The sequence below is a fragment of the Podospora pseudoanserina genome, chromosome 1 (assembly GCF_035222485.1).
Source record: "Podospora pseudoanserina strain CBS 124.78 chromosome 1, whole genome shotgun sequence".
Taxonomy (NCBI): domain Eukaryota; kingdom Fungi; phylum Ascomycota; class Sordariomycetes; order Sordariales; family Podosporaceae; genus Podospora; species Podospora pseudoanserina.
Window position 1 is genome coordinate 244,926 of NC_085920.1, and position 26,086 is coordinate 271,011.

Below are 26,086 nucleotides of genomic sequence, written 5' to 3' on the forward strand. Positions count from 1 at the left end.
CTTGCTCTGAAATTGGCCGGATTTCCGGTCTTGTGCTGCAACATCGGCGGTGGATCTTACATGTCTGTCTGTCTCTCTGTGGTGGCCGACCCCACGGCGCCGGGGAAAAGGGGTCCCCTTCACGGGCCGATGTCGCCCATCGCCCTGGCCACCCTTCCTCTTACGGGCTATGATGATGCTAGGTAGGTATTGTCGATAATCTCCACGATGCAGCGGCAGGTGAGGGATGACCAGAGATTTGGCGTACACTATTTCCTATAATAAATCTTTGGTGGAACGTTAGTTGACCAAACAATGTGAGCACACAATAGCGGTTCCTTCTGACATACCTTCTTGAACTGAAAGTGGAGCTGAAGAATGCCCTTGTCAACACACCAGAGATGTCAGCATCGCGCTCGTAACACAGAGGAGGACGCATAAGGGAGATCAAAATGAAGCCTGGGCGGATTGGCTAGGGGAGGCTGACTATGACCGAGGGCGTGTCTAACGTCAACTGCTGTTGCGCGGCGCACATTTGCCTTCCTAGGCAGATGATTACCCAGTTGGGCCGTCGAGACCTGGGTCGCGCCTCACACCACACCACCACCACAAGCGGCACAGCATAGCGTTCCCCTGCCAAGCAGCGCCATAATGTGTTGCACAGGTCACAGACATATGTACATACCTTGTCAAAGCTGCTCTTGAAGCCACGCTCCTTCTTGGCGCTGTAGTCCCATTCGCGGTCGACGATGCGGAAGGCGATATCCTCGTAGGGCGGGCCGGCGATGAAACGAATGAGACAGGTGTCTTCGGACCCTGCGGGGGCTAGAGACTCTCCCTTTCTACGGCCGTGCTCCCGGATGATCTTGAATGTCGGTGCTTTGGTCTTGTCGATGAGGTCGGGGTAGAAGATGTTGAACTTGTAGCCCTGAACCACCTTGGGAGGGGGGTGGTCGTGGTCGTAGTGTGTCTGGTTGTACTTGTTCCACTCGTATCCCATCTGCACACGGTTGAAGTAGCGTGGCTTTCGCGGCCGATACTTGTCCGCCCAGAGAGGCTTCGAGACTCCTGGCACCTCTTCCTCTGCCGTGAAGATCTCCTCGCCCTCGCTGATCCCCTTTGCAACCTCGCGGTCATACAAGGCCTTGGTCGCCTGAGAGAAGTCTTCGGTGCCGACAACAGCGAAGCGAGCAGTTCCCGGGGGTGGAGCACTGGATGAACCGGCACTGGCGCTGGCACTGGCACTGGCCATCACAGCTGCCGATGGTCCGGATGCCGGCTTAGAGGAAGAACCGGCCGATCCCAACGCCGGCGCCGCCCCGGCGTAGCCATCGGAAGCCTCTAATTCCCTGGCCTTTTCCAGGTCACGGGTCTTGAGCAGGTCGACCCGGGCCGCCTTGATTTCTTCGCATATGCTCTTGAGAGTAGCCTTGGCCTTGTAAACCAAGAGACTCTTGAGAAGCTGTTCCCAATAGTCCGTGTCGATGGGCTCGTTGGACTGCAGCTTGGCCCTGATCTGCTTCTCGAGCGCCTCCAGCTGGGCCAGCGACTTGGGACTCAGGATTCGGTCCACATCCGACGCCACCGAGGTCACAGCTCTTCCCTCGGGACCCTGTGGCTTCAGTTTCTGACGGCGGTCGGCGCACAGGGCGAGCAGCGCTGTCCAGTATTCCTTGTTCTTCTTGTTGCACTCGAGAGTGTGGTAGGACCTGATGTCTTCGTCGAGCTCCCTGAGCTGCGCCTCACCAAGACTTTCGAGGACGGCTTCGGGACCGAGAATGCTGATTTCGGCATCGGCATCATGGTCGTCAAAGATATCGCGGTCCGTGTCAATGAAGCGGAGGTTGAAGGCGAGATGGTCGATGGGTTTGGCTCGGTGCTCCCGGACGCGGATGTCGGCCTTCTTCTTTGCCTGATTGAGGACGAACTTGTCCTCGTCTGCTACGAACTGCTCGGACTGCTGGTCTTGGGTCAGGTACCGTCCAGAAGCAGCAGCAGCACTGTTTGCCCCGGTGCTCTTGGAAGGCGGCGGACGGTGTGTTTTGGAAATACGGTTGGACGAGTCGAATCGAGGACCCGTGATGTCTCTGTCCCCGTCTCTTCCTCCTCCCGCTACTCTTCGGTCTCTGGCGTCCCTGTCGCCCTGAAGTGGCGACTTCCAGCCGTTGATCATTGCTTGTCTCCCGGGATCCATGTTTGTCGGGCCGCCGCGGTGTGTGGTGGTGCAGGTTGTCGATGTTTCTTTTTTTGTCAAATAACGTGCTCGTATGGTCCCTGGCCGCCGGTAGCTGCTGTGATACCAGTGGAAAATGAATGGAATGTCGTCGTGCTACACACAGTCTTGGGTTCTGAGGATTGCCGACCTGAGCCGGGCGCTGTTGAAAAGAAAAAGGGCAGAGATGGATGGATGGGAAAGTTGGAAGTCAGGAGGAGGCTGCAGCTGGCTTGCGGCACTGCGACAAGTGAAACCTTGCTTGCAGACTGGCTGCCAAGACACTATCGTCAGCTCGCCTTGCCCTGGAGCCCTGTAGTCCAGGTAGGTGTTATCGATAAGCCCTGCCCTGTTGCTGTTGTTCAGCTGTCTCAGCTGCTGTTGTGCTGGGGCACAGCTGCCGTGGGGGGTGGGTAATTTGACAGCAGATGCCGGAGCTTTGCCGGCGTCCCTCGTTGTCAATTGTGCGTTTGTGCTGCGTTCCATCTGCAACAGTCACAGTTGAAGCTGTCGCAAGCAACACCTCTCAGACGGAACGGGGGCATCACCAGCGAAACTGGACGCGCCAACGCTGCGCTCAGGCACAGCACACAGCATCTTCCACACCGTTGTTATCGATTTCTAGCGCGCGTCTTATCAGCTCTCCACCAGTGCCTATCCCGAATACCTCCCTACCCACCTACCGTAGCTACGTTAGCTACCTGAATTGCCCTGTCCTCCCTCGAATGCGATTCTATACTCGAGAACATATACATCTCCCGTGATCCCATAACCATGCCACCGTGAATCGAGGAAAAGCCCCCCATTGCCATGCACCACAACCAGGGCAAAATCATGCGCAAGCTACTCAGCAAACATGCGACAGACTCGCACGAGTCCACGGCCTCGGCGACTGTCACCAGCTCTCCCTCCAATAACTACGGATCAATCGCCCCCCAAAATGTCAGCTACAAGACGGGTGCACCCCTGTCCTGCCTGGACCAGTCGCCTGACGGGAGAAGCGCTGTCCTGGCCAGCCACCATGTGCTGAAGCTGATCAAGCTCGACGGTGGACTTCGGGTACAAGAGGAAGTCGACTTGCGCGCAATCCTGACCTCGCAGCCTGCGCACCGTAACAATGTCCCTACTGGTGCCGTGGCCGACCAGTTGTCTATTCAGGATGTCAAGTGGGGGAGTGTTATCAACAGGGAGGTCCTCTTCACGGCCTGCACCAGCGGCATCATCTTTCAGTACGATGTGAACCGGGCCAAGGCTACAAGGGTCGGCGCGCCTCTTGAATTCATCCAAATGCGGGAGGACTCTCGCCAGGTCAACTCTCTCGACTTGAATCCCCATCACTCTTCATGGCTCTTGTCTGGAAGTCAGGACGGTCTGTTGCGGTGCTTCGATGTGCGCACACCTGTTAACACCAGGACGTGGCCAACATACCGTGCTCTCCAGTCCTTCAAGTCACACGCGGATGGTGTCAGGCATGTCCAGTGGTCGCCCAAGGACGGCTTCCTATTCGCCTGCGGGACAGAGCAAGGGATGGTGCTGAAGTGGGACATGCGGAAACCAAGCTCCCCTATTCTGAGGATCAATGCCCACGAAAAGGCCTGTACCTCGATTGCATGGCACCAGGATGGCACCCATCTTGTCAGTGCTGGGCTCGACAGCAAGTGCAACATCTGGGACATGTCCAAGACGGACAAGAGACAGAAGCCAAAGTATGTTATATCAACACCTGCCCCCGTTGGCTCACTGGCATGGCGGCCTGGCCAATGGTCGGCAACAGCACAGGGCAAGCGGGCCTCGCAGCTCGCAGTGTCCTACGATGAAAGCGGCATGAAGCGGTTTGGCATGAATTCAGTTCACATCTGGGACCTCGCTCGCCCTACCATGCCCTACAAAGAAATCCAGAGGTTCGAATACGCACCCAACTCCATTCTCTGGCACGACCAATACCTCCTCTGGACCGCTGGCCGTGATGGCTTCCACCAGTGTGACGTCTCCTTTGCGCCCAAGGTCATGGACCGCCAAACAATGTCGGCCTTTGCCTTTTCCTCACAAGGCGAGGTCGCCATGTGCTTGGACGAGCGACCTATGCCCACCCGCCCCCGACCCAACATTGTTCACCATGACAATGCTTCCACTCACGAATCACCATCTTACAGCTCGAGCCCCACTACTCCAAGATTCAGCGTCAGTCGCAGTGATTCCGAGGATGACGCTATTGGCAGCTTCTTGGGCTCCAGGCAGCCAGGCAACGGCAGCCGCAAACGCAGAGCGAGCATGCGATCTGCGAATACCCTCAGCACCACACCACCTGTTGGGCCTGCCATGGGTGAGACACTGTCACTGGAAGACACGATCGAAGTGACGGGTACATACCAGCCGAATCAAGCCATGGCCATCGGCACATATCCGGGCCCTACCAATGCTGAGGTAGATGTCTATCTCAGCCTCAACTACCTCCAGGCCATCCATTTAGAGCTACCTTACAAACCCGGTGGGCCGTCTTTGCCAGAGCGGATGACGACCATCTTGGACCACTTTGCCAAAGCTGCCGCAAGAGTTAGGCTTTCAAGACTGTCACACACCTGGATGAACCTCCTCTTCCTGATCAAGCTTCTCCTCGAGCGTCGCGCACAGTACCACCTCGAGTTTCGGATGGACAAGTACCAAAATTCAACCATCAAAAAGAAAGATGCGGCTAGACATCGGTCACTGGGTCAGCTCCGTGCCGAACCACCCAGCTTTGGGATTGGCGGGGAAGCAAGCCCACGGAAGATGGCCTCTCTGGCAAGTTTCGACCGGGTCCTTCATCCACGATCACTTTTATCTGAAGAGCTCGAAAGCACCTCCAATCAACCTACCCCGCTGGCTCGCCCAGTTCCCGATACACAAGTTATCCAGATTGATGACAATGGGCGCAAGAAGCTCACACCCATCATCGAACCAGAGAGCTTCACGCTGCCTCCGGCGGCCCATTCTCGCACCCTCGAGCCCAGGCCCCGACTGGATTCAGTGCCCCTGTCGGTCACCAGTCATGACAGTGAGGCCACCAATGCCAGCACCGAGGGCTACGACTTTTATGACGCCGAGGCCCTCAGTAAGGCCATTGACGTGCCCACGAGACCCAAGCTGACCAAAGTCATAGACTTTCGAGAACCCGGCTCGCCCAGCCGTGTTCGAAAGCCGCCCGTTTTGCGACATGATTCGGATGATAGTTTCACCCGACTCTTTTCCGTCTCGGACGAAAGCAGGGAGACGACTGGCCTTGTCCGGACCTCGGACAGCGACACTCCGTCGCAGGTCATGAGGGAGGCCATTGTGGCCGCCATTCGGCGCGACCAGCCAAGTGCCAGCGGAAGCGGAAGCGAAGACGGCGAATACGAAAGCCGCATCCGTGGCAAACAGATCGCCGCCGGAAGCTCGCCTGGCCGTCATCCACAGCGGCAATTGCTTCAGCGTACCGAGACTGACATGACATCGTACACTGCCTTTACCGATGAGCACCACGCCATCACCCAGACCACCACCGACAGCTTCGAGTCACGCTTCCCGTCACAGACAACGGATGGCGGCTTTGGCATGGACTCTCCAGTCCGACAGAGCGGTATTGAGTATCCTGGGCAGCCACAGGGGCTGCTGTCTGTCGAGGCTGACTTGTCCCCCGAAGATGATTTGTCCCCCTATATTGTAGAGACGGATTACCTCCACTGGCCCGGCGACCCAAGCTACCCACACTTGCTCTGGTCCTCGAATGGATTATTTGGGATTGGTGAATCCCTAATCCAACCCGAGCAGCAGATTGCAGCCACGCTGGCCTACGAAGTTCGCAAGACAGCCCGTGACGCGGCCGCCATCGTCCTGCTGTTCAAGCCCCTACTTGCGCCTGATGTCCTTGACTCTTTTCAAGCGGCAGCTATCCTCAAGCAACACCACCAGCGTCTGATGAAGCTCCAGGCTTTTACCGAGGCGGCCCTCATGCGCAAAATGTGTATGAAGGGATGGCCTGGAGGTGTGCTGTCCAACTGGGGCGAAAACCACCCGAATGTCATTAGCCCGGCTCAACGAGGTGTCCAGGTTGGCCTCCTTTGTTCCAGCTGCCGGAAGCCGAGAGAGATTGACCGATCCAAGGGGTCAAATGAGACCATCTGGATGTGTGGACGTTGTAAGGCCAGCATGGCCCCTTGTGCTGTCTGTCAACAGCGTGATATCGCTCCCACGCCCGGCTCGCGGGACGATACGAAGGAAGGTGATGAGGAGGAGCCGGTGTTGGCTACCTGGTGGATTTGTCCTGGCTGCGGTCACGGTGGACATTCTAGCTGCCTCCAGCTTTGGCATGAAGGGTTTGAGAACGAATGCAGTTCCACCGACCCGGATATTCTTGCCGAGTTCCAGAGTGATGGTTATTGTCCCATGGATGGGTGTGGACACACATGTCTGCCCGGAAAGGGAAGGCTCGAGACAGCTGCGGCCAGGACAGAAGAGGTTGGTCGGGTGGCAGCGAGGGAGGCAACGCGAAATGCAACCAGCATGAAGGCGTCTGCAGACACGGAGAGCATAGTGGGCGGTCTCCAAGGCCACCATCATCCTCACCCGCCTCACCAGTACCGCACCACGGGAAGCGGCAAGATCTTGGATGACCAGCACCACCAGTACCCTCACTATCCTTCCCAGGGGGTCAATATTTCGAATGATGAGCACAGCGTACCCCAAAGCAGGGCGGTAGAGAGCGTTAGGGAGTCTCTGGCCAGCATGGGCATCTCTTCTCATTCTCATGGCGGCAGCAGCAGCACAAGACACAGCACGCCAGGAGCCAGCATCTTGAGCTCGAGCCCGGGCAGCAAGTCGGCAATGATGGCTGCTGCTGATAGGGCGAGTGGCGGTCACGGTGGTGGGGATGGCAGGGAGCGGAGGAAGAGCGTCAAGTTTGTTGCGCAGGAGGATACCAAGCATTGATGATTATCAGGATGATATCAGGAGTTATTTGCGTGGCTTGTGACTTGATTGGTGGTTTCGGGAGGATTAGGAGGGGTTGTGTCACTTTGAGATTTCCATTAGGGGAGATAACAGAGTGTGGCTTTTGTCGTCAGAAGAACTTTTGTATGTACTGTACTGAATATAGGCGACCTGTAAGATACCATCAACCATCAAATCACAGCTGCCGGTTGGCTTCTTCTTTGCTTCGGCTCTTCCTTCCGGGTTTCCTGGCAGCACACCCTCTTGTGACTTGAAGCTTCCGTGCCAAGCCAATACCCATGACGACAGACCTCGCCTTGACATCCACGATCGGCACATCTTGCAGCAGAATGGGGGGGGTTTGAGTAACTCAGTATTGACATGGCTGAGGTGTTGGTGCTTCCGGTTACATTATTCTTGATATCATGCTCGGGATTATCCTTAAAGGGGATAAGAAGGCGGCTTGTGTAACCTTGGAGTGGGCTTCGCCAAGGGAGGGAGGGTACGAATAATGGAATTTGGGGTTATGCCTGAGGGTAGTGTTGCTGTAGATGGAATGGGTATAAGAGGCCTTGTTTCTCACTGGTCATGGCCTTCTTCGGGGGTGTCTTCAGACAAGCATACCTCAGTCGATATACAGTCACCATGTCAGGCATTCCAGTCTTTTTGTATGTCATTCCCTGCCCTCTGACCAGCGTTGTCTGACATGTTGTAGCATTGGTGCCTCGGGGCACATTGGTGCTGCTGTTCTCCAGGCCCTACATGCTGCTCACCCTGAGCTGCCGATCCGGGCTCTTGTCCGTCAGCAGGAAGATGTGGACCACCTAGAGTCCCTTTATCAGGGCTCTGTCGCGTGCGTCCTAGGGACTCTTGAGGACGTAGGAATCGTCGCTGAAGAGGCCGCAAGGGCCCAGCTTGTTATCAGTATGCTTTTACTCCTTTACCATATTTCCATAAGACCACAATACCCCTTTAACACAATACCACATTACCACATTACCACATTACCACATTCCCCTCCCTCTTTTTCTCCATCTCCCTCTGTCATTCCGAATAGGCAGCTAACAAACACTCCCAGATTGCGCCCCCGACTTCGCCCTCCCCTTACCCACCCTCCTCCCCTCCCTATCATCCAACCCCCACCCCCAAACCTTCCTCCTCCAAACCTCGGGCGCAGCCCGCATCTGGCCTCCGCCCTCAGGCCTAAACCCCCACCCCAAGATCTGGTCCGACCTCACCGACCTCTCCTCCCTCCCCACCGACACCACCCACGCCGCCCAGGACATCACCGTCTCGACCTATCCCGGCATCAACACCGCCATCATCTCCCCTACTTTTGTCATTGGAAAATCCCCCAGTGTGAGACACAAGCATCCGATTATCTTTCCCGACCTGATGCACGTCACTCGTCAACAAGGGCAGGTGTTTGTTGTCGAACAAGGAAAAAACCTCACCACATTTGTTGACACGGAGGAGCTGGCCGAGCTGTATGTTTTGCTCGTTGGGGATGCCCTGCGCTGTATCAGAGGAGAAAAACAGGTGGATGAGAATATCTGGGGAGAAAAGGGGTATTTCTTCGCGGGGGGGTGGGAGGTGAGCATGAGGGAGTTTATCGTTGATTGGTTGCTTCCTGTTTTGGAGGGGAATGAAACGAGCAAAACGTGGTTGAGGAATCAGGAGGGGAAAGGGGTCAAGGGGTTGGGGTTGGGGGAGGTGGTGGAGAGTATACTGGGGCGGTTTGAAGGCCAGGAGGGGGAGGCGTGGAGTAGGCATATTGCTGAGGGGTTTGGGACGAGCATGAGGATCAGGGGGGATAGGGGGAGACGGTACCTTGGGTGGGAGCCGACGGGGAGGGTTAAGTTGGGGGAGGCGGTGGAGGCGGTGGTGAGGTATTTTGAGGAGAGGGAGAAGTCAATTACTGAGTTGTAGAGGTAAGGTAACTAATGATATCTAAGCTGCTCTCTGGCGATGCCTTCTGCTCTCTTGTTAGCAACCACATGTCCTGAAAGCGAGTGGGTAGAAATGAAACTCGCCTCCTGACCTGTTTCTTAACCACCACATGATGCTCACTCCACAAAGCCTCGTTTGACCTCTCAAACTTTGGGACCACCGTCGTCTTTACCACACCACTTATACCATCATCACCTGTCTCTTTCGCTCCCTTGACCCAGAGGTCCTTTTCAGTCGTCCCAGGAGACCCTGATAGCACGATATGAGTGACGTCGGGTAGCTGATCAGGGCAGTTGTGCTCGTTCTCGCACACGATGCAGGAGTCTTTACAATCTTCCATGCAGGGGAGACGGCACTCGAGATGGTCTCCGCAGATAGGCTGACACCAGTCGATAACGTAATCGCGGGCGCACTGACTCATCTGCGCGTGGGCGGCCAGGCCAGTGAGTGTGAGGAGGAGGGTGAACGGGAGTTGCATTATGGATATGTGATGATGTTGTGGTGAGTGTTTTGTTTTGCAGACAAGCTGCCGTTGAAGGGTTGCGTAACATGACTAGCAGTTTCCCTTTCTTGCCCCTTCTTGCAAAATAATTACCTGGGGAGGAGGTGCTACCCTGGAAACACATATGGTCGTGTCTCATGTTTGAGTTTGAACCGCACAATCTGGATTCACCCATAAGATTGAATCAAAAATAATCACCTTTAAAAGATAGCTAACAGACCTTTAAACTAGTTAAGAGGCCTATTAAATCTCCTTCCGCCGCTTCTGCCATCTTAACACCAAAAAAGAAAACTCTTTCGACCACTTAGTGTCATAGTTTCAATAACACACCACTCATACCCACTAATTGTTGCAGTGAAGAGATCCACTATCGTTGTGGACATGGTCAGCTGAAGATTAGTTAGCAAAGAACATCAGAGAAAGAGCTCCAATTCCACTCGCTCAAATAAACATTGGACGAAATCCAGCTGCCGTCTAGAGCTCGACAACGAACCCACATCACCGCAACCAAGCCATCAATTCTGAACCCGGGGTTTGACAGATCACACGAGTGTTGATATCCACCGCTACCGGAGCCGTACTAGATCAGCACCGAGACAAAAAGGAGGTGGACATGGTTCAATCTTACCCCTTTCGATATTTTAGGACCCCATTGGAGTTGACATAGCACTTGCCCAGGTCCACGCTCCGAGCCGGGACCCATTCTCCACTGTGCAGTCTACAGCTGCCGCACTGGAGAATATTCTTCTCGTTTGACTTTAGGCCACAGTCTTTGCAGGAGTCGAGGAAAGTGGCTGTTGTTGTGGTTCCCATTGCAAGAAAGGACAGGGCGATGGTGAGCATGCGCATTTTGAAGTGCAGATGGCAGACTGTTAAAGCCAAGGCTTGATAGTGGTGGGTAGGAGCGATCTAGTGAGGACAGTGTAAGAGGCAAGATGGGAGAGGGCATGGGACCAGAAGCCTTTCAATATCGCTTTTAGTCCCACCGGGAAGGATTTTGCCAATCACTGTTGGTAAATAAAGGCACTTGTGTATGCTGACTGGTCACGAGTCCTTCTCTTCAAGCTCCCAGGACAGCCAAGCGATCCGAGCCAAGATGTGGGATAATGGGGACTTGTGTCGTGGGTTATGCATTCAGAACCCGAGGCTTTACTCAAAGCAGATAAAACGAGGCAGTCGGCCTACTCCATAAGAAAGCACTACTGACATGTGCAAGACAAAAGTTCTAGCCGAGCCGAACTGTAACTTCCAAAAAGTGTTGTTGGCTGTTAGAGGGACGTGTGTTAGCAACGTCGCACTTTGCATTGAGGGATGGATGGAAGTACATCAATCACTTTCATTGTCTTTCATCAACGGCACTCTCGATCGACATGTAGTAGTCATGTAAGGTAGGTACCTATGAACCGAGACATATGGCTGTGCCACAGACCAGCTCAAGGTCGGACACCAGAAGCAAGAGGCCTACTGTAATAAGAGATAGATGTCATCCATATACCAAACTGACTAAAGAGGTTATTCTGAATCAACTAGAAAAGACGGTACCGGATTTCCATCCGTGCTACCGAAGGACTACCAGTTTCCAGCATATGCTTTAGGGAAAAACTCTGACCTGAAGATAAACAAACCCATCCACAGCCATTCAGGCATAGGAAACAGAGTTATCGACATCACCAAGCCCATCCAACTCATGCTCCGGCTTCTACTCCCCTAGGAACCTTGAGCACGCTGCTGTTTCCGCATGTTCTGCCTCCACCTGCAGAGACTGACGTATCTCTTCCTCACGATTCTGACCACCGGCTATGTCACACGATTCTGGTCACTCCTTTCCGGCTCAGGGTCCTTCTCATTGTTCTTGAGCCGACACACTTTCTCTATACAATTCCAAAACTTTTCCCTCGGTCTCTCGTCCTGCACCCCCGTAACATTTTCCCGACTCAACTGGCCACATTCACACATCGCGTTCCCCTTCTTGATCCCAATTGTATCCGCCCACATGAAGAACCCCGGGAAATACTCCCGGCAACTGTAATCCGGCCGGTCGTCATTATTATTCTGATTACCTACCTTTGTTCACAAACCTCAGCTTCGGAGGGTTTGTGCATTTCCTACAAACAGGGCCTCTCTCTGGCAGCACAACGGGTTCCTTCCGCCAGATTCCTCTTAACGAGATGAATTTCAAGCCGGGGGCAGAGGTAGGACAGATGGGTGGCATGGCAATAACTCCGACTGCCGTGAGCGCTGCCATGAGCGTGGCCGGGTTCCTTCCGAAGCCTGCCGAACGACGCCCTTCCGATGTGTAAAACTGCAACTGCCTCCAAGCGCCGCGATGCCTTGGCCACATTTCAAAGCAGGACTCGGCAGTGAGCCAGGTGGGCTTGCGTGAGCAAGGCCAGGGGAGGGTTCATGTTCTGGCGGGATGATTTCTGCTGGGGGTAGAGGCTGGTCGCGGTGGTTAACTTCGCCTTCGCTGTCATCACTGTCGTCACCCTCGCTGTCATCATCCTCGCTGTCAGATATATCGGATTCTGGTTCTTCGCGGACGGTGGTTGTGGCCGAGGAAGATGAGGATCCCAATGACGTGCTACGAGAAGGCCTACTGCGTGCACGGGTAGGAGTTGGCGGGTCTGCTTCAGAGACGTCCTCGCGCTCAGAATTGATGCGCTTTCGAGTAGAGGGCGGTGTCAACACGCCGAGATCTTGTTCCTGGGGCTGTCTCGTGCCTCCTTTCGTGGGGGTCATAGGAGCTGCCTGGAACAGGGGCGGGGACGACTGCGCAGAACTGGAAGCTTGAGTTAGCTGGCTCGGACAGGGGTTTTACTGGGCATGGTTGGGAGCTCGACAAGCCGTCGCTGTTTGACCTGGGGGGGGCGTTGTCTTGCGAGCTTCGGAATCCATGGTTAGGAATGGTCCGCTGGGATTCTTTAGCTTTTTGAAAAGAAGTAAAGAGAGCTTCGGGGAACCTTTGGATTCGAGGGGAGCTGGCACTTTATAAAGCACAACTGGCATGATGCAGGTGATTGGTCCAATCGCATAGAGTCCACCGTGCAGCTAAAAAGACGCATCACTGATGCTGTTTGCTTCTGCCTGCTCGAGTCTGGTCACTGGTTTGGTTCTGGTGTATTTACATTGCCCGTTCTACTGTGAAAATTATCCAAGGTACACGATCATATTGCTTCTAGACACCTGTTCCCAAAGTCGCCTCAAAGCCTTTCCAACCTCTTGGTGCCCTACCCCCATGCTTTGCAACCCGATTCCACCACACACCACGCCCACCATGCCGCTCCTGTCCAGGGACGCCTTATAACAATCAGCAAGGCGTGCCGAGACTGTCTTATAAGGAGAGACTTTCTAGGTATTGAAGATATCGATTACGATAAGCTACGCTAGTTTAAACTCTAATATACTATTACACGTTATTACTTATATTAAATTCCTTCATTAGTATCCGATAAAATCCTAAAGAGTTCTTAAGCAGTTCAGACTAATCAAAAGTAAAAAGGGGCACCTCGCCATCAAGCTCATGGAAGAGCTCCTGGAGAATTAGTATAATAAAGGCTGGATATTTAGGCTTAGTGTGACGAACGAACCCCTATCCAGAACCTCTGAAAGGGATACCAGTCGAAGGCGCTTCTGAGCAATCCTGGTTTGGTACGGTTAAACAGTGTACAGTAACTGGCTTGTTTCAATTACATTAGTTAAAACACCAACGAATGTGACTTGAATTACATACTGCGGAACTATCGATGTATATCGGCCAGTTCCTCCGTATATATGTCCCAGTAGATCACCTGGATCACTTCCCCCAGCGTAGGCTCACCATGGATCACGGTGCCAAGAGTGATCCTGGATTGCTCCCGTCACCTTAGGATCATTTGGATCACCACGCTCCTGCGTTCCCATGCGCTCCATTTCCTATTGGTTCCTTTAACAATTGGCTGGGCACTTCTCGTGCCACGCATACTGTTCAACCTGCCCGTTGGTTTAACTGTGACACCTCTCGACGGGACATTTCTCTGGGAAGTGTCCTTGGGCTCATCTCCCTGGGAGCCTCCCATCAAGACCCTCCTACTGGAAGGTGTCACAACAAATATACTGCGCCAATAGCTATTTAAGCCTACATTCTACAGGCTTCATTAACACCGATTTCAACATTATTTCCGATTATTTAACAAATGATATATATAGTAAGGAGTAAAATATTAGGATTTAATAAGTAATTTAAGTTAATTAATAATCTTTAATAGCCTCGAAGTCTTTCGTAAAAAAAAAAACCTAAAAATACAGGTAATTCCGCACAATATAAACTTATCTATAACCTAATAACCCATGGCCTAGAGCCTCAGGCTATTACCAAAACCTTTCATATATCCAGTTAACCAATAGCGTTCCTTTAATAGCCGCAAAGCACTTAATTACCTACCTTACTTCCCAGTACTAGCCCTCGACGTACAGGAAGATAACAGAAGTACCGTGGTGTGGCCGATTGGTCAGTTGACGTGTGACAACCAGAACCTGTATTGGCAATTGTTGGTTGTCAGAGAATTGAAAAGTACCGGCAGGGCCACGCGCATCCGCCAACCCAGCTAACCATTGGGCTTTGAGAGATTCTACGGTCTGCGGGATGACCGACGAAGCTTTGGTGAAAGTTGATCAACTGTTTCTTTGTGCCTCTTGAACTTGGCGGCTTCTGACTTCTTGATGCGTTCAAAGATGTGATCCAAAGTCTCATGATTGTCCTTGAAAGAAAGGCCGCTCTCCGGGTCAATGGGTTCCAGCCCATGCTGCACAGCATCGAAACAAGGCACCGTCTTGCTGATGAGATTCAGCTGCCGCGCTGCACGCCTTTCCAGTCGCTTCGCTTGCTTTGCTTGGTGCGCGATTTTACTGATGGAATGGGTGAAAGATTTCTTCATCTTCTGTTTTCCCGTCACGTTGGCCATCCAATCCACCACGGAACCCCCCTGAGTAAGACCGACCTGCTTCCAGTAGCCGTCAGGATTCCTTGGGATGTCACCAAAAAACCACCTCGTCTTGCCACCTTGCACGGCGTAAAGAAACTCCATGTCCACCCAGGGGTTGCTTGGTGCGATCGTACCGAGTGCGTGATAAAGTTGACCCGGTAGCAAGAGAGAGGACCCTTCTCTCTCGATGTGTTGGCAAAAGAGCAAATCATCATATCACACGCAGACGATGAATAGACCACAGTGCAAGGGATGGGAACGATGAAAGCCGCGGAGGAACTCACCAATATTTACCAATCTTCTGGCCTGTTTATCTTCCGGCCTGTTTATCTTCTTCCTGGTAAAACAGGGCTTCGAAGTCTTGACGTACGTCATAAGCCGTGTTGAAGTCCATCGATAACATCTTTACTTCCTGATCCAGAAATTCTAAGGCATCAGGCGTGGCCGAAAAGAGTCTATGGATGTCAAACAATGCCGAAAAAGCAAAGCAATGAGCAAAACGGAAAGCGATATCATGATCGTCCCCACCGCTGGAGAAGATGCCTGCGGCTACAATGCCTCGTAGTAGGTCTTCCTCCACGTGCATGGGAACGGCGGCTGATTGAGCCTCGTTCAAGAAGTCACGAGCATCCAACATGAAGCGACAGAATGCGCCACGGTCCATTCTCCATTTCCCGTTGTTTGACATACCTGGCAAACTATCTTGCACCTGGAGTTGAGTCTTGCGATCGAATTCATGGCTTAAGCGAGCAAGAGTGTCGCTCTCGGGAGCCGAGAATACAGAAATTCCTCTCTGCAACATGCCCCCAGCCAGCCAAATGGTCCAGTCGGCAATAACATAGTCCTTCATCGATCAATCAGTCCCGTTTCGACTGACGCATTGCAATGGGGTGGCCGGGCTTCTGCACGACGGAATCTTGTCTTCGTCGCAATGCATAGAATAGAGCTTTTCCAAGAGCGAAAGACACAACAAATCTCCAGAAGGGTACAAATCGGCGGCCACTTCCACTTCTATTAATATCCTTGGCGAGTTGAATAGCTGTGTTTGATGCCACCGCGACCGACGTGAGATGCGCATCACCTTTGAGATGCGAGGTTCAAAGACTGGCGACATAGTCGCGAAGGATCGTAGCAGTAGCGTGAATCGAGGCGGACAGGAGAAATGTGTCGAGATCAGATTGGTTGTCTTTGGCTTCGTATTGAACCTCCGTTGCGGGCTCCTGCTCATCGTCTTGACGTTCTGGAGAAACACTGACGGGTACTCGCGGTCTTTTCTAAACCGGAATCAGACGTTTGAGAGACTGTTAGACCCTCGTACCGATTGGAAGAAGTGGCATTGCTTCGCGATAGCCTGAGATTCCCACCTTGGAAGTGACATCCTCCGTGTTTTGGTCGGCCGCTGGCGGTGCTTGTACAGTCTCAAGAACATCACGAACTTGTTCAGGATCCCAAATAAACGTGGCATGTCCATCGTTGTTGTCCTTGAATTTTGAAATTCTCGCCCAGATTGTCAAAAACATGGTCCGAGTTTTGATGATATCGCGAAGAGCCGAGCGGATAAAGTCAATCGGTGCAATAAATTGAGAAATGTTGTAGCCCGCGCCTTTGTCTTAAGAATCAGCGATGGCCTTAGCCATGGGGACAAAATCTCTCGTCTTCGGAATAGACTTGGTAACAGTCGAGCTGTCATGCTCTTTGAATAGGTGCCTGAGTATCTTCCCAGCCTCTGCGAGCCAGGTGGTGACAATTTCGGTATCCCTCTTAAACTGTACATTGTAAGGAGGTAAAGTTTGGAGTTTGATATCCATGTTGCCCTGTCATAGAGCAACCCAAAGAGGAAAGTCGACCTTCGGTAAACTGGACGATAGTGGTCTTCATGTAGCATGACATATGCGCAAAGTTGATTGTTGCTGGAAACGGTAACTCAAAAGTTATCACAAGCTGGCATGCCGTGATGGTGTTTGCGCCTTTCATCGGCGGCGTGGTCACAGATATGACTTTGCTCACCATCACAAATAACTCAATACCTGCCATCAAACGTTACATCCTCAGTTTCATGGTCTACCCAAAATTATAGACATGTAGTTCGTTAAGCAGAAAACATGATGGCCAGCCGCCTCTTCAGTATTTTCTTCCACGCAACGGGTCATCCATGTACAAATCCGCATGCACATCCTCCTCGGCCTCGGTCGGCCGTCCTCCTGCCTCTCCAGCCCCCATCAGAATGGTGTGATGCATTCCCTGTGGAAGAGGATCGATGTCACCTCTGTCCGCAGCCACGTTGGCCTCACTTTGCGTCGGGTTGACCTTGACCTCGCTGCCAAAGACTTGGGATTCGTCAAACTCATAGTCGCTATTGGGAATCTGGCCGTGATAGATCACGGTAGAGTAGAAAGAGCGTGCTCGTTCGTCAATGGGAGAGGCAGCAGACGAAGGGAAATGGCGGTTGACGGTAGTACCGGTTGTATGTGTCGACGGCCCAAAGATGGATCTGTTGGAGGTGAACTCCATGTGTTGAGCCTGCTGATCCGAGGTCCGATTCAGAGACGAGGCCGCCGATTTGGCACCCTGGCGAGCCCCTTTGGCGCGGGAGGCATATGGCCTGATGCCTAGGGTCACAGTTCTCGAGACGGCGGGTTTCATTCTGATGGCGGCATGCATGACAGTGAATACAATCAGGTATATGCAACAACTAGTTGGCTGCTAAAGGGGAAAGGAAAGATTGTTTGCCGAGGTTCCTTGGCCTTCAAGTATCATGTCTTGCAAAGCTTCAGGACTCCTCGTCCGTCCATGTGTGAGCGCGGGGCTGCATGCCGTGACGTCGACTTGACAGAGGGCTCGACCAATTCCCGGCAACGCTGTCTGTGCGGCTCGGTCGTTTTTTGTCGGCATCATGTCACCATGATCTGGTCGTGAAGCCGAGCATTTTCCATATGAAAACAAGCACTCATTCACTACCGGGGTTGTATCGGGAGAAGCCGGCCGAACCCCGCATCCACTTGCAATGGCCGGCAGAGAGTTGTGTTGATGTCCTGATATTAACAGCGCAGCTACAGCGGGAATCTGGAATGGTGTGCTTGGCTTTTTGTCTGCTGGATAGTAGCGACCTCAGATAGAGGGGCTTCGAAGGACTTCTCGACACCGGTATACAGGGTATCACCAGTCTTCTGGTAACCGTTTCCAACTCTGTGGAACCAAGCTCGAAGTGCCGAAGCCATGTTTCATGCGCACCGGATCACGGAACCGCCGGCAAGCAAAAGTGGTCTTTAGCTCGCCATGTTTCCAGATATGCCTGTCCAATCTGACCAACCAAGAACTCCTCATCCTGCTGGGTGAAAATTCACGTCGACCGCGGACCATAGAAAAGACTTGGGCGTCGCGCGTGTAACGGGGATATGCACAGATCTTCAGGGGCCTCAAATGCGGGGCCGGAGCTATGCTGGGCAGCGATCGGCACCAGGTCCCTGAGATCGGCCCGGCGATCGCCTCTCGGCAAGAGACGAGCGAGTGAGGAGCGCGTTAAGGTGTCACCGTGTTGCCCTTGGGAATGGTTACGCCAGGGAGATGAAACGTGATGGCCCTCTCTTGCCCAGACAAATGAAGTCATTCCCAGGGACCGAAGCCAGGGAGTCTTGCGTGGGGTTGGCGTTGGGCACACGCAGGCTGATCGCATGCCAACTTGCGAGATTCCCGTCTGAGAGAAAAGTCTGATATGCCCCATACTTTGGGTCTCTCTGCTCTTTCTGGCCAAAACAACCACCGGAAACACTCGCAGCAAAAAACGACCATGTCGGCCACAGTCCTCATCGGGCAGGCTCCCACCAATCTTGGCCCACTGACCACAACATTCACACCACCGCCAGAATGCACAGTAGCAGTTGGCGCAGGAAGGGGCGGGTTCCTTGGGGACTTGTTCGGGGGAGGGGATGACAAGAGTATTGCATATCTGGGACAAGCATGCTCTCGAAATCGAGCTGTCGATGATACAGCATGTTGGCCAGCGACCTCAGAGGGCGCAGAGTCAAAGAAAGCGCCCTTGAACGGGTGGGGCTTCTACTCGCCGGGCCTGCATTGCCCAGTGGGTTATGCGACTGCTTGTGCGGCAACAGGTGGAAGTGGTGGGGGGTCTGGATGGCCGGTCCAGTTCAGGCTTCTCGCCGGAGAAACTGCTGTTGGCTGTTGCCCCAGGTTAGTATTCACAAAGAGAATATTGGTATCAGCATGACTGACTTGGATAGTGGGTATGGTTGTGCCAATATCAACGGGCAAACATGCACACTGGTGGTGACATCGTCGACTATTCCAACAGTCACCTGCGATGGCAGCAAAAGCCAAAACTTTGGCTTTCAAACAGTCCCAGACCCTGAAGCATCCATCACAGCATTCAGCATGTTTGCCCCGATGATTCAGATCAACTGGCAGAGCAGCGATCGGCCAGCCACCACCACATCATCTACCGGCACTGGGTCAACAGCGTCCTCCACCAGACCAACAACATCAAACCCCCTAGCCTCGGCATCTGGCACCAAAGTCATTGACACAGAGGACGAATCTGCCGAAGAGACGCTTGTGCTCGATGATAATTCCCAGGCGACTGGGACAGGAAGGGTGCCAACAAGGACGCTTGGAGCTCCGGGATCGGCTTCGGATGCAGCTGATGCAAGCTCTGGCGAAGATAGCGAAGGGTTGTCATCGAACGTCAAGGTTGGACTTGGTGTAGTGGGAGCTTCCGTGGTGCTGTTGGCTTTGGTAATTGGGCTGTTTTGGTGCTGGAGGAAACGAAAGAATGCTGCAGAAGAGCAGGAGCTCGATCGGCTGTATGGGCAAAAGACTGCGACAGGTTCGACCAGTGATTTGACCAGAAGCGACGAGATTCCTGGATGGTGTCGAGGACAGCGTTTGGCAACGCCGACGCAAAAGGAGCCATTTTTCAGGGAAAGTCTGCGAGAGATGAGGATGCCGGCAGAGCCATATCAACATGGAGGGTCGCCATATTTTCGGGACCCAGGATATCGTGTATAAGTTTCATGTAGACCTCGCAGGTTAAGTTGTTGCAATGCAATGCCATCTCATTCAGAAGAACAAAGTGATTGAACCATTGCCAAGGCAGACATGTAGGGCTGCACGGACCATCTCTAGCACGTGCGTCATCGCCAGTGGGTGCCAAGAGGCAACCGCCAGCAACATGCAGAGAGCTCCCAATGGCCAGCCCAAGCGTCCATCCCATCGTCTCAATGGGGGAGAATGCGACGAGAAAAACAGACGCGCGTGTCATGCTAAGAAGCAATTTATTTTCCTTTCTTTAGTTTCACCCAGTTTCTGCTCCTTGTTTTCGATATGAAACCATGTCCGCCGAGTCCACGCGCCCCCTGCTGTTGCCCCAGAATCGCAAACTCCGTCATCTTCGAGGCATCTCGCTGAGAAACCTCGCCTTTACGCGACCGCGCGGCCGAACCATTGACGATGCTGCTCTTAACAAGAGCCCTGCCAAGCTCGAGTCCCTGCGAAATTCACCCCAGATACACCATGCCCTCTCTTCGGAACAGCTACGACCGGGTCCAGGGCGGCGGAGGAGCACCAACCTTGTTGGTGCCAGTCCAGTGACAAGGCAGAAACGAATCGAGGATACATTCGACAGCAAGCTGGCCGACGCATTCTTCTCCCTTCATGTCGAAGGAGAGGAAGAGCCCGTCTATATCAGCGAGGTTGCCGAGAGGGCTACAGTATGTTTGTTTTACCTCCAAATATTGACGATCCAACGGAGGGGTAGACTGTTAATGCACCGGGCAGAATTTTAATTTTAGCTTATTCGAACTGTCTGAGCTGGACTCGACCATTACCCAGACCCCGAGAGTCACCATCAAGATATGGACCAATAGACACGATACATGGAGCTTGCTGCTGGAGGACGATGTCGACCTGAGGGCGCTCAACTGGCTGGGCACCATGCAGAATGTGCACTTCCCACCGAACAGCCTGGTCTTCCACATGGTTGACGGCATCTACTCGCTCGAACTTTCCAACAAATACCCCCCACCAAAGAAGATGCCCCCGATACCCACGTCGTCTTACAATGCCCTCATGCGCCTCGCAACACTTGACAATTCGATCCAAGACGCTCTAGCCACCCGCGAGTCACTCACTCGGCAAATTAACGACCTCCTGGCCAAAGAGACCCCCAACCAAGTCCCCGCAGCCCAAGACTCTCTCGCCCTCGCCGAGAAATATCTAGCGGTGCAGAAGCGCACCGTTGAAGCCTCCAAAAAGCGCAACCAAGAGCTTCGCGCCTCAATCGAAGCCCGGCGGTCCGCCATTGCTGAAGGCAGGGCCCTCCAGGAAAGGGCCGAGACCGACGTTAACAACGCCACCGAGAAGCTTGCCCACTCCAAGATACTCCTTGCCAGAACAAGAGAGCAAATTCACGGCCAGCGCCGGCGCATTTGCGAAGACCTTGACAGAATCTGGCGCATCAACTCTGTCTCCACTCCTGGGACACCTCCCTTATCATTTACCATCTGCGATTTGCCGCTCCCCAACACGATTTACGACGACGCACTCCTCAAAGGAACTGGAAGCGATACCCTCAGCGCTGCGCTGGGGTATGTAGCCCAGCTGACAGACAACCTGCAGTGTTACCTGGGTGTTCCACTGCCCTATCCCATCCGGCCATACGGGTCTCGGTCAACCATCCGGGATGAGATTTCGCAACTACCAGACACACAACGAGATTTCCCACTCTATGTTCCTAGGGGAGGGTCAAGCGCGCAATACCGTTTCGACTATGGGTGGTTTCTACTCAACAAGGATATCGAGACGTTGTGTGTCAGCCAGGGGTTGAAGGTTGTGGACATCAGGCACACGCTACCGAACCTGAAGTATCTGCTGTATGTCTGCAGCGCGGGGACGGACGAGATACCAGACCGGAAGAGAGGCGGGGTGAGGGGGTTGTGGGCGGGACGGTATAGGAACTTGACGGTGGCGGGGATGACAGCAGATGATGAGGCGAGTAGCTTTGGAGGGAGTAGGAGGGGCAGCGATGCTAGCAGTGTCGTTGGTGGTATTGGGCAGAGGAGGGGCGAGGATCTGAGGGGGAAGATTATCGGCGGCAGTACCGGGAACGGGGGTGTGCCTGGGTTTGAGGAGGCGGAGGTCAAGATGACGTTGCGGACGAAAGGGATGAGGGAGAGTGTTGCGCAGTAGAGTTTTGTCCTACAGGCGCGTTTAGCATTATCAGCAACTGCATGGATGGGTATCATTAGGTTGTTTTGCAGCTTCAAGAATTTGAGATACCCCTTTTACTTGGTACCATTTCGCAAAAGAAACTACATCTTGTTGTTCCTATCGACTACCAACCCCCACCACACATAAAAGCCCATTGGCTAAAACATTTATCTACACAGCCTCAAAAGTCTGACTGCCAACATAAGAAGTAGGGTTGGGCTGAGCAACCCAGTCGGCCGCGGGGCTGAAAAAGTCCAAGATCACCGAAGTCCCGACGACGTGAATATCCGACACCACGATCCGGTACTCGTTGAACGGGGTCTTGTTCCACCGGAGGAACACGAGAGGGTCGCTGCTCGAGGTCCAGTGGCCAGAGTTGGCGGGGATGGTGCTGCCTGAGGTGGTGTGCGAGAAGTTGACGGTGATGTTTTCGGGGAGGAGGGTCAGGGTGGCGGCGTAGCTGGGGAGTTTGTTAGTCGGTGTGAAGGGGGTGAGAAAGGGGGGTTGAGGACTGACGAGCAGGAGGTGGAGGTGCAGGTTGCTGTGAACTTGGAGAAGCGGGCAGAGGTGGAGTGGCGGGCTTCGATGGCGGCCGGGGCGGGAGCAGGAGCAGGAGCCGCGGTGGTGAGGGTGGTGAGGAGGGCCAAGGAGGCGGTGGTGAGGAGGGTGGTGAGCTTCATTTTGAGAGTTGGAAGTGAGCAAGTTGGTTGTGTCTGTTGGTGATGGGGATGGTAAAAGAAAACAGAGGTGTGGTGGGGGAACATGGCCTTCTTATAGACGGATCTCTTCCACGCTTTTCTCTCCTGAAGAGGTTGTTTGTCATGGATTCTCAGGGGATGCCATGTTGACGCTTGGGGAGCTTCAATAGTGCATGTAGCCTGTTCCTTTGTAAGGGTGTTGCATGAGGCTATCCAGGTGGCCTGCCTCACGAGTCCATTGTTTTGCACGCAATGCAATCCAGATCACGCCCAAGTTTGGTACGACATGCTCATTCGTACTTTGCCCCTTGCACTATGCTACATGTAGGAGTCCTGTTTTGGTTGGTAACTGGGCTAACCTTTGGCAAGACCGTCTGCTCTCGAAACTTGAATATGAGGCAGCTCCCAGCACAACTGGAGTCAGTCCAATACTGCTGCTAACGGATCACTCGAGCAACTTGACGGCGTCTCTCCGAGTGTTGCTCTGTTGTCTCATAGACTGTCCCCCAAAATGGCGAATGTGGTAGTCCCCCATACCTAGGCGATAGTCTGACATAACTGTGTGACCAAAACGCGGGGGTTGACCTCCTCTCAGTTCTAGCGTGACTCTGTCAGCTTCATGTTTAGACATCTCACCGTCGGGGAAAATGCAAGACAAGGATGGCAAAAGTCCGAACCTGTCACTCACAGAAATCTCTAGCTTGGAAACGTCTAGTGTCAGCCCTAGGAAGGCTCCCCGGACCAATTCAAGTGTGGCGGACATGTAAGTCACGATCCTACCCGTCGACTTGTAACTGACAGGTTCTAGTGGTCTTTTGAAAACCAAACAACCCACCACCACAATGACACACCGAACGGCATTCAACTTCCACCGAGAACCCGAAGAGCATGAACAAGAATAGAAAACATTTGTCACCAAAGTCACTACTACTCCTTTGTGATAGTAACCCTCGTATCAACCCTAATCCTGTCATCCGGCACCGCAGCCCCAGGACTTAACCTCCCCGTCCTGAGCATATAATCCATCCGAGCATCCTCCCCCGGCCGACTCCTGCTAACCGGAGACCTCGGGCTGGCAGGACTAGAATTCAAGCTTTTCCCCCTCTCAACATCCACTGCCCACCCAGAATCCGTCCCATCCCTAATCTCCACATACCGATCATGATTCCCCCTCACCCCCATCGCTCCCCCATCCACCACCCCAAGCCAATGTTTGCTGTTCCTCCTACTCCCTCCCTTTTCCTGAAAGTTTTCCGACTCCTCGCCCGACGATCCCAATCCCTGGAATCCATACTGCAAATCCGTCGGACTGGCCAACGACCCCAAGTCATTCCGCACTCCCTTTGACGGCCTGCTCCCAATCGTAGGAGGCCCTCGTCCGTTGATCCGCCCCTCCGCGTAATTATAATACTGGTTGTTATCCCCCGCACCACTTTGCCCATTCGACGATCCCGATACCCTCGAGCTGAGAAGCCCAGGGAAGAACTTGGCAATAAAAGGTTTCAACGTCATGACACAGGCGCAAACAATAGCACCGTTAACCTCAACCGCGGTAAGATAGCTGAGCTCGGCGGCGGCGTAGGTGAAATCAAGGTCGGTCTGAACCCGAATAAGCTGCATCAGTCGAAGGATAGAAATAAAACAGACCAAGAACCCAAAACCAAACACCCCCGACAATGCCAGCTTCTGGCGGCGAGGGAGGCGGATGGACCAGACAACCGGCATGGGCAACAAAAAGATCAAAAAGTCAGTCACTATTTCCCCTTGTTAGCTGTCTCTCCCCGAGAAATGAACCCAAGGCAACAACAAACCCATATGCATCCCCGTATTGCTCCACCACACACTCTGCGCATGGCAGTACTTTTTCTCCACGGTAAAATCCCAATAGCTATTCAGCGGTATACACGCCGTAAACGTCGCCAGCGCCATGAACAGGTGCGTGATGATCACAATCCCGAGCAGGATCTGCCCCGCCAACCTCGCCCACTTGAAGGTGAACAAATGGATATACAGCAGCAGGATGCTGATTTTGGAGAAGCAAAGCGTGATGAGGTAGAACAAGATGCCGTACCAGGCCGCCCGGCCCCAGGCAATCGCCGAGGGGGTGTCGTTGGGGTCAAGATCCCAGACGTGCTGACCTGCGCCGTGTGTTGCTTGTTCAATCACCCCTCCGCATGTTGCACCAGCGAATATCTGATCATGGCCTTGTGTTAGAAAGTGTAGCAAAATTCGAACAAAGCTAGACGTGAAAATACCAAGGCAACAAGTATACTCCAGTCTGAGCCCCCAATCACTTTGATCAGGACCCCTCTAGTGTAAAATCGGAGGGCCACAAAAAGAGCTGCGATAAACCAACATATCGAAGCCGAGGCAATGATATTGACCACAAGAGAGTCATGGGCTAGACCTGCAAAGTCGACTACTGGGGCCCCTGGCGGCAGCGGCGGCGGCGGTGGTGGTGATGATGATGATGATGATGATGGCGGAGGTGGAGAATCTGGTGAGGGGTTGGGTGGTAATGTGGTGGCGGTGTCAATCATGGTGATTGATGACTATGTATGGTAGCAATCGATCCAACTTTGTCCTGCTATTCGCCCTGGACGCTCCAACATAGTGTTGCAACCATACACTAGGAAAGCTTCAAGTCCCGACGGAGTGGTTTGACAGCTTCTTGGTTGACCTTAGCTCGTGGGGTAGGGTAGCCGGGGAGGGAACACAAAAACGAATGTCGGTTTAGAAAGAATGAAGCAAAAAAGGGTCTGAGCTGGGGTATATTTGGCTGCTATCTTAGCTGACTATATACCAGACACGGATACATGAACACGGCAGCGGGCTGGGAAACTTGTGCATCTGGGGTAATTAAAAGACGAGATGGAGGGTTGGGTATCCGAACATGCAGCTGCGGAATGAAGAGTCTGGGGTCGAGCAAGCAGAAGCGGGGCAGAGCAGGCATACCGAGAGGTATCTGTCAAATGGCAGAGACGGGAACCGATGTGACGTTGTTTCGGTTGGGCCAAGAACTTCTTGGGGAGAGGAAGCTGAAGTTCGGTTCCCCCTGAAGATATAGCTTCGGCAATTCTTATGCTTGGGCAATAACGAAGATGCGCACGGACAGGGACGGACGGCAGCGAGATGGTGGGTTGGGCATGTTGCATGGGGCAGCAGTTTGGTACTGTTGGTGCCTGTCAGCGCTGTCAGCAAGCCCCGAACCAAGGTGTGAGGGATATCCAGATATGGAGGGACCGGATGGACGAGATCGGCGGCGGTGGAAGCATATGCGATCTCGAGATTGCAAAAAGTTCGGATGACACTTGAGCCAGCGCAGAAGTGCAGGTTGGATCATGCGGCTAAGACATGACGTTTCAACTGTTCAGGGCCAGGGAACAACGGGGGATCTGAGGGTCCGTTGCACAATCGACATTGCGAGGATCTCATCTGAAAGCGACGGGACAGGGTAACTTGATAGAATGAGGAATGGTGCATTTGGTGCATTGGCTGTGGCGCAAATATTGAGCAAGAGAAGATGGGAGGAAAGTTCCCTCGATGGGTGCCTGTGCGTGCAGACGAAATGCAACCCTGCAGCAACTGCCATTAGCAAAGCAGCTTATTATGTGGG

At 53.4% G+C, this 26,086-nt stretch overlaps 9 protein-coding genes across 9 annotated transcripts; 4 read left to right on the forward strand and 5 right to left on the reverse strand.

Moving 5' to 3' along the window:
• Positions 1 to 248: 248 nt before the first annotated feature.
• Positions 249 to 2,427, reverse strand: QC764_100220 (uncharacterized protein; the record flags this gene model as incomplete). The annotated part of the gene is made up of 3 exons (XM_062941239.1): positions 665 to 2,427; positions 330 to 362; positions 249 to 266 (listed from the first exon to the last, which is right to left on the reverse strand). The coding sequence occupies exons 1-3, from the start codon at positions 2,171 to 2,173 to the stop codon at positions 249 to 251; spliced, it is 1,560 nt and encodes a 519-aa protein (XP_062804124.1). The 5' UTR covers positions 2,174 to 2,427.
• Positions 2,428 to 2,675: 248 nt separating this feature from the next.
• RTC1 (SEA (Seh1-associated) complex subunit) lies at positions 2,676 to 7,138 on the forward strand (the record flags this gene model as incomplete). The annotated part of the gene is made up of 2 exons (XM_062941238.1): positions 2,676 to 5,282; positions 5,331 to 7,138. The coding sequence occupies exons 1-2, from the start codon at positions 3,002 to 3,004 to the stop codon at positions 7,136 to 7,138; spliced, it is 4,089 nt and encodes a 1,362-aa protein (XP_062804125.1). The 5' UTR covers positions 2,676 to 3,001.
• Positions 7,139 to 7,679: 541 nt separating this feature from the next.
• QC764_0000990 (uncharacterized protein) lies at positions 7,680 to 9,067 on the forward strand (the record flags this gene model as incomplete). Its single annotated transcript, XM_062939690.1, has 3 exons — positions 7,680 to 7,806; positions 7,854 to 8,062; positions 8,217 to 9,067. Exons 1-3 carry the CDS (start codon positions 7,727 to 7,729, stop codon positions 9,065 to 9,067), a joined length of 1,140 nt encoding a protein of 379 aa, XP_062804126.1. The 5' UTR covers positions 7,680 to 7,726.
• Positions 9,068 to 13,933: 4,866 nt separating this feature from the next.
• QC764_100205 (uncharacterized protein) lies at positions 13,934 to 14,926 on the reverse strand (the record flags this gene model as incomplete). Its single annotated transcript, XM_062941237.1, has 2 exons — positions 13,934 to 14,727; positions 14,836 to 14,926. 2 exons carry the CDS (start codon positions 14,924 to 14,926, stop codon positions 14,198 to 14,200), a joined length of 621 nt encoding a protein of 206 aa, XP_062804127.1. The 3' UTR covers positions 13,934 to 14,197.
• Positions 14,927 to 16,672: 1,746 nt separating this feature from the next.
• Positions 16,673 to 17,212, reverse strand: QC764_100200 (uncharacterized protein; the record flags this gene model as incomplete). The annotated part of the gene is made up of 1 exon (XM_062941236.1): positions 16,673 to 17,212. One exon carries the CDS (start codon positions 17,210 to 17,212, stop codon positions 16,673 to 16,675), a length of 540 nt encoding a protein of 179 aa, XP_062804128.1.
• Positions 17,213 to 18,068: 856 nt separating this feature from the next.
• QC764_100190 (uncharacterized protein) lies at positions 18,069 to 19,655 on the forward strand. The gene is made up of 2 exons (XM_062941235.1): positions 18,069 to 18,739; positions 18,790 to 19,655. The coding sequence occupies exons 1-2, from the start codon at positions 18,264 to 18,266 to the stop codon at positions 19,571 to 19,573; spliced, it is 1,260 nt and encodes a 419-aa protein (XP_062804129.1). The 5' UTR covers positions 18,069 to 18,263; the 3' UTR covers positions 19,574 to 19,655.
• Positions 19,656 to 19,759: 104 nt separating this feature from the next.
• QC764_100180 (uncharacterized protein) lies at positions 19,760 to 21,886 on the forward strand. Its single transcript, XM_062941234.1, has 2 exons — positions 19,760 to 20,274; positions 20,342 to 21,886. The coding sequence occupies exons 1-2, from the start codon at positions 19,897 to 19,899 to the stop codon at positions 21,749 to 21,751; spliced, it is 1,788 nt and encodes a 595-aa protein (XP_062804130.1). The 5' UTR covers positions 19,760 to 19,896; the 3' UTR covers positions 21,752 to 21,886.
• Positions 21,887 to 21,943: 57 nt separating this feature from the next.
• QC764_100175 (uncharacterized protein) lies at positions 21,944 to 22,536 on the reverse strand (the record flags this gene model as incomplete). The annotated part of the gene is made up of 2 exons (XM_062941233.1): positions 21,944 to 22,232; positions 22,289 to 22,536. The coding sequence occupies 2 exons, from the start codon at positions 22,534 to 22,536 to the stop codon at positions 21,944 to 21,946; spliced, it is 537 nt and encodes a 178-aa protein (XP_062804131.1).
• An 861-nt stretch (positions 22,537 to 23,397) lies between these two features.
• On the reverse strand, positions 23,398 to 25,798 carry QC764_100170 (uncharacterized protein; the record flags this gene model as incomplete). The annotated part of the gene is made up of 5 exons (XM_062941232.1): positions 25,714 to 25,798; positions 25,426 to 25,652; positions 24,726 to 25,229; positions 24,282 to 24,663; positions 23,398 to 24,224 (listed from the first exon to the last, which is right to left on the reverse strand). The coding sequence occupies exons 3-5, from the start codon at positions 25,008 to 25,010 to the stop codon at positions 23,398 to 23,400; spliced, it is 1,494 nt and encodes a 497-aa protein (XP_062804132.1). The 5' UTR covers positions 25,011 to 25,229; positions 25,426 to 25,652; positions 25,714 to 25,798.
• Positions 25,799 to 26,086: the final 288 nt, after the last annotated feature.

Bases quoted from the DNA above. Each gene is read 5' to 3' on its own strand.
- QC764_100190 (XM_062941235.1), top strand. From the start codon at position 18,264: ATGCCCCATACTTTGGGTCTCTCTGCTCTTTCTGGCCAAAACAACCAC. The intron at 18,740-18,789 runs GTTAGTATTCAC...TGACTTGGATAG, and splicing joins GCTGTTGGCTGTTGCCCCAG to TGGGTATGGTTGTGCCAATA.
- QC764_100180 (XM_062941234.1), top strand. From the start codon at position 19,897: ATGTCCGCCGAGTCCACGCGCCCCCTGCTGTTGCCCCAGAATCGCAAA. The intron at 20,275-20,341 runs GTATGTTTGTTT...TGCACCGGGCAG, and splicing joins AGGTTGCCGAGAGGGCTACA to AATTTTAATTTTAGCTTATT.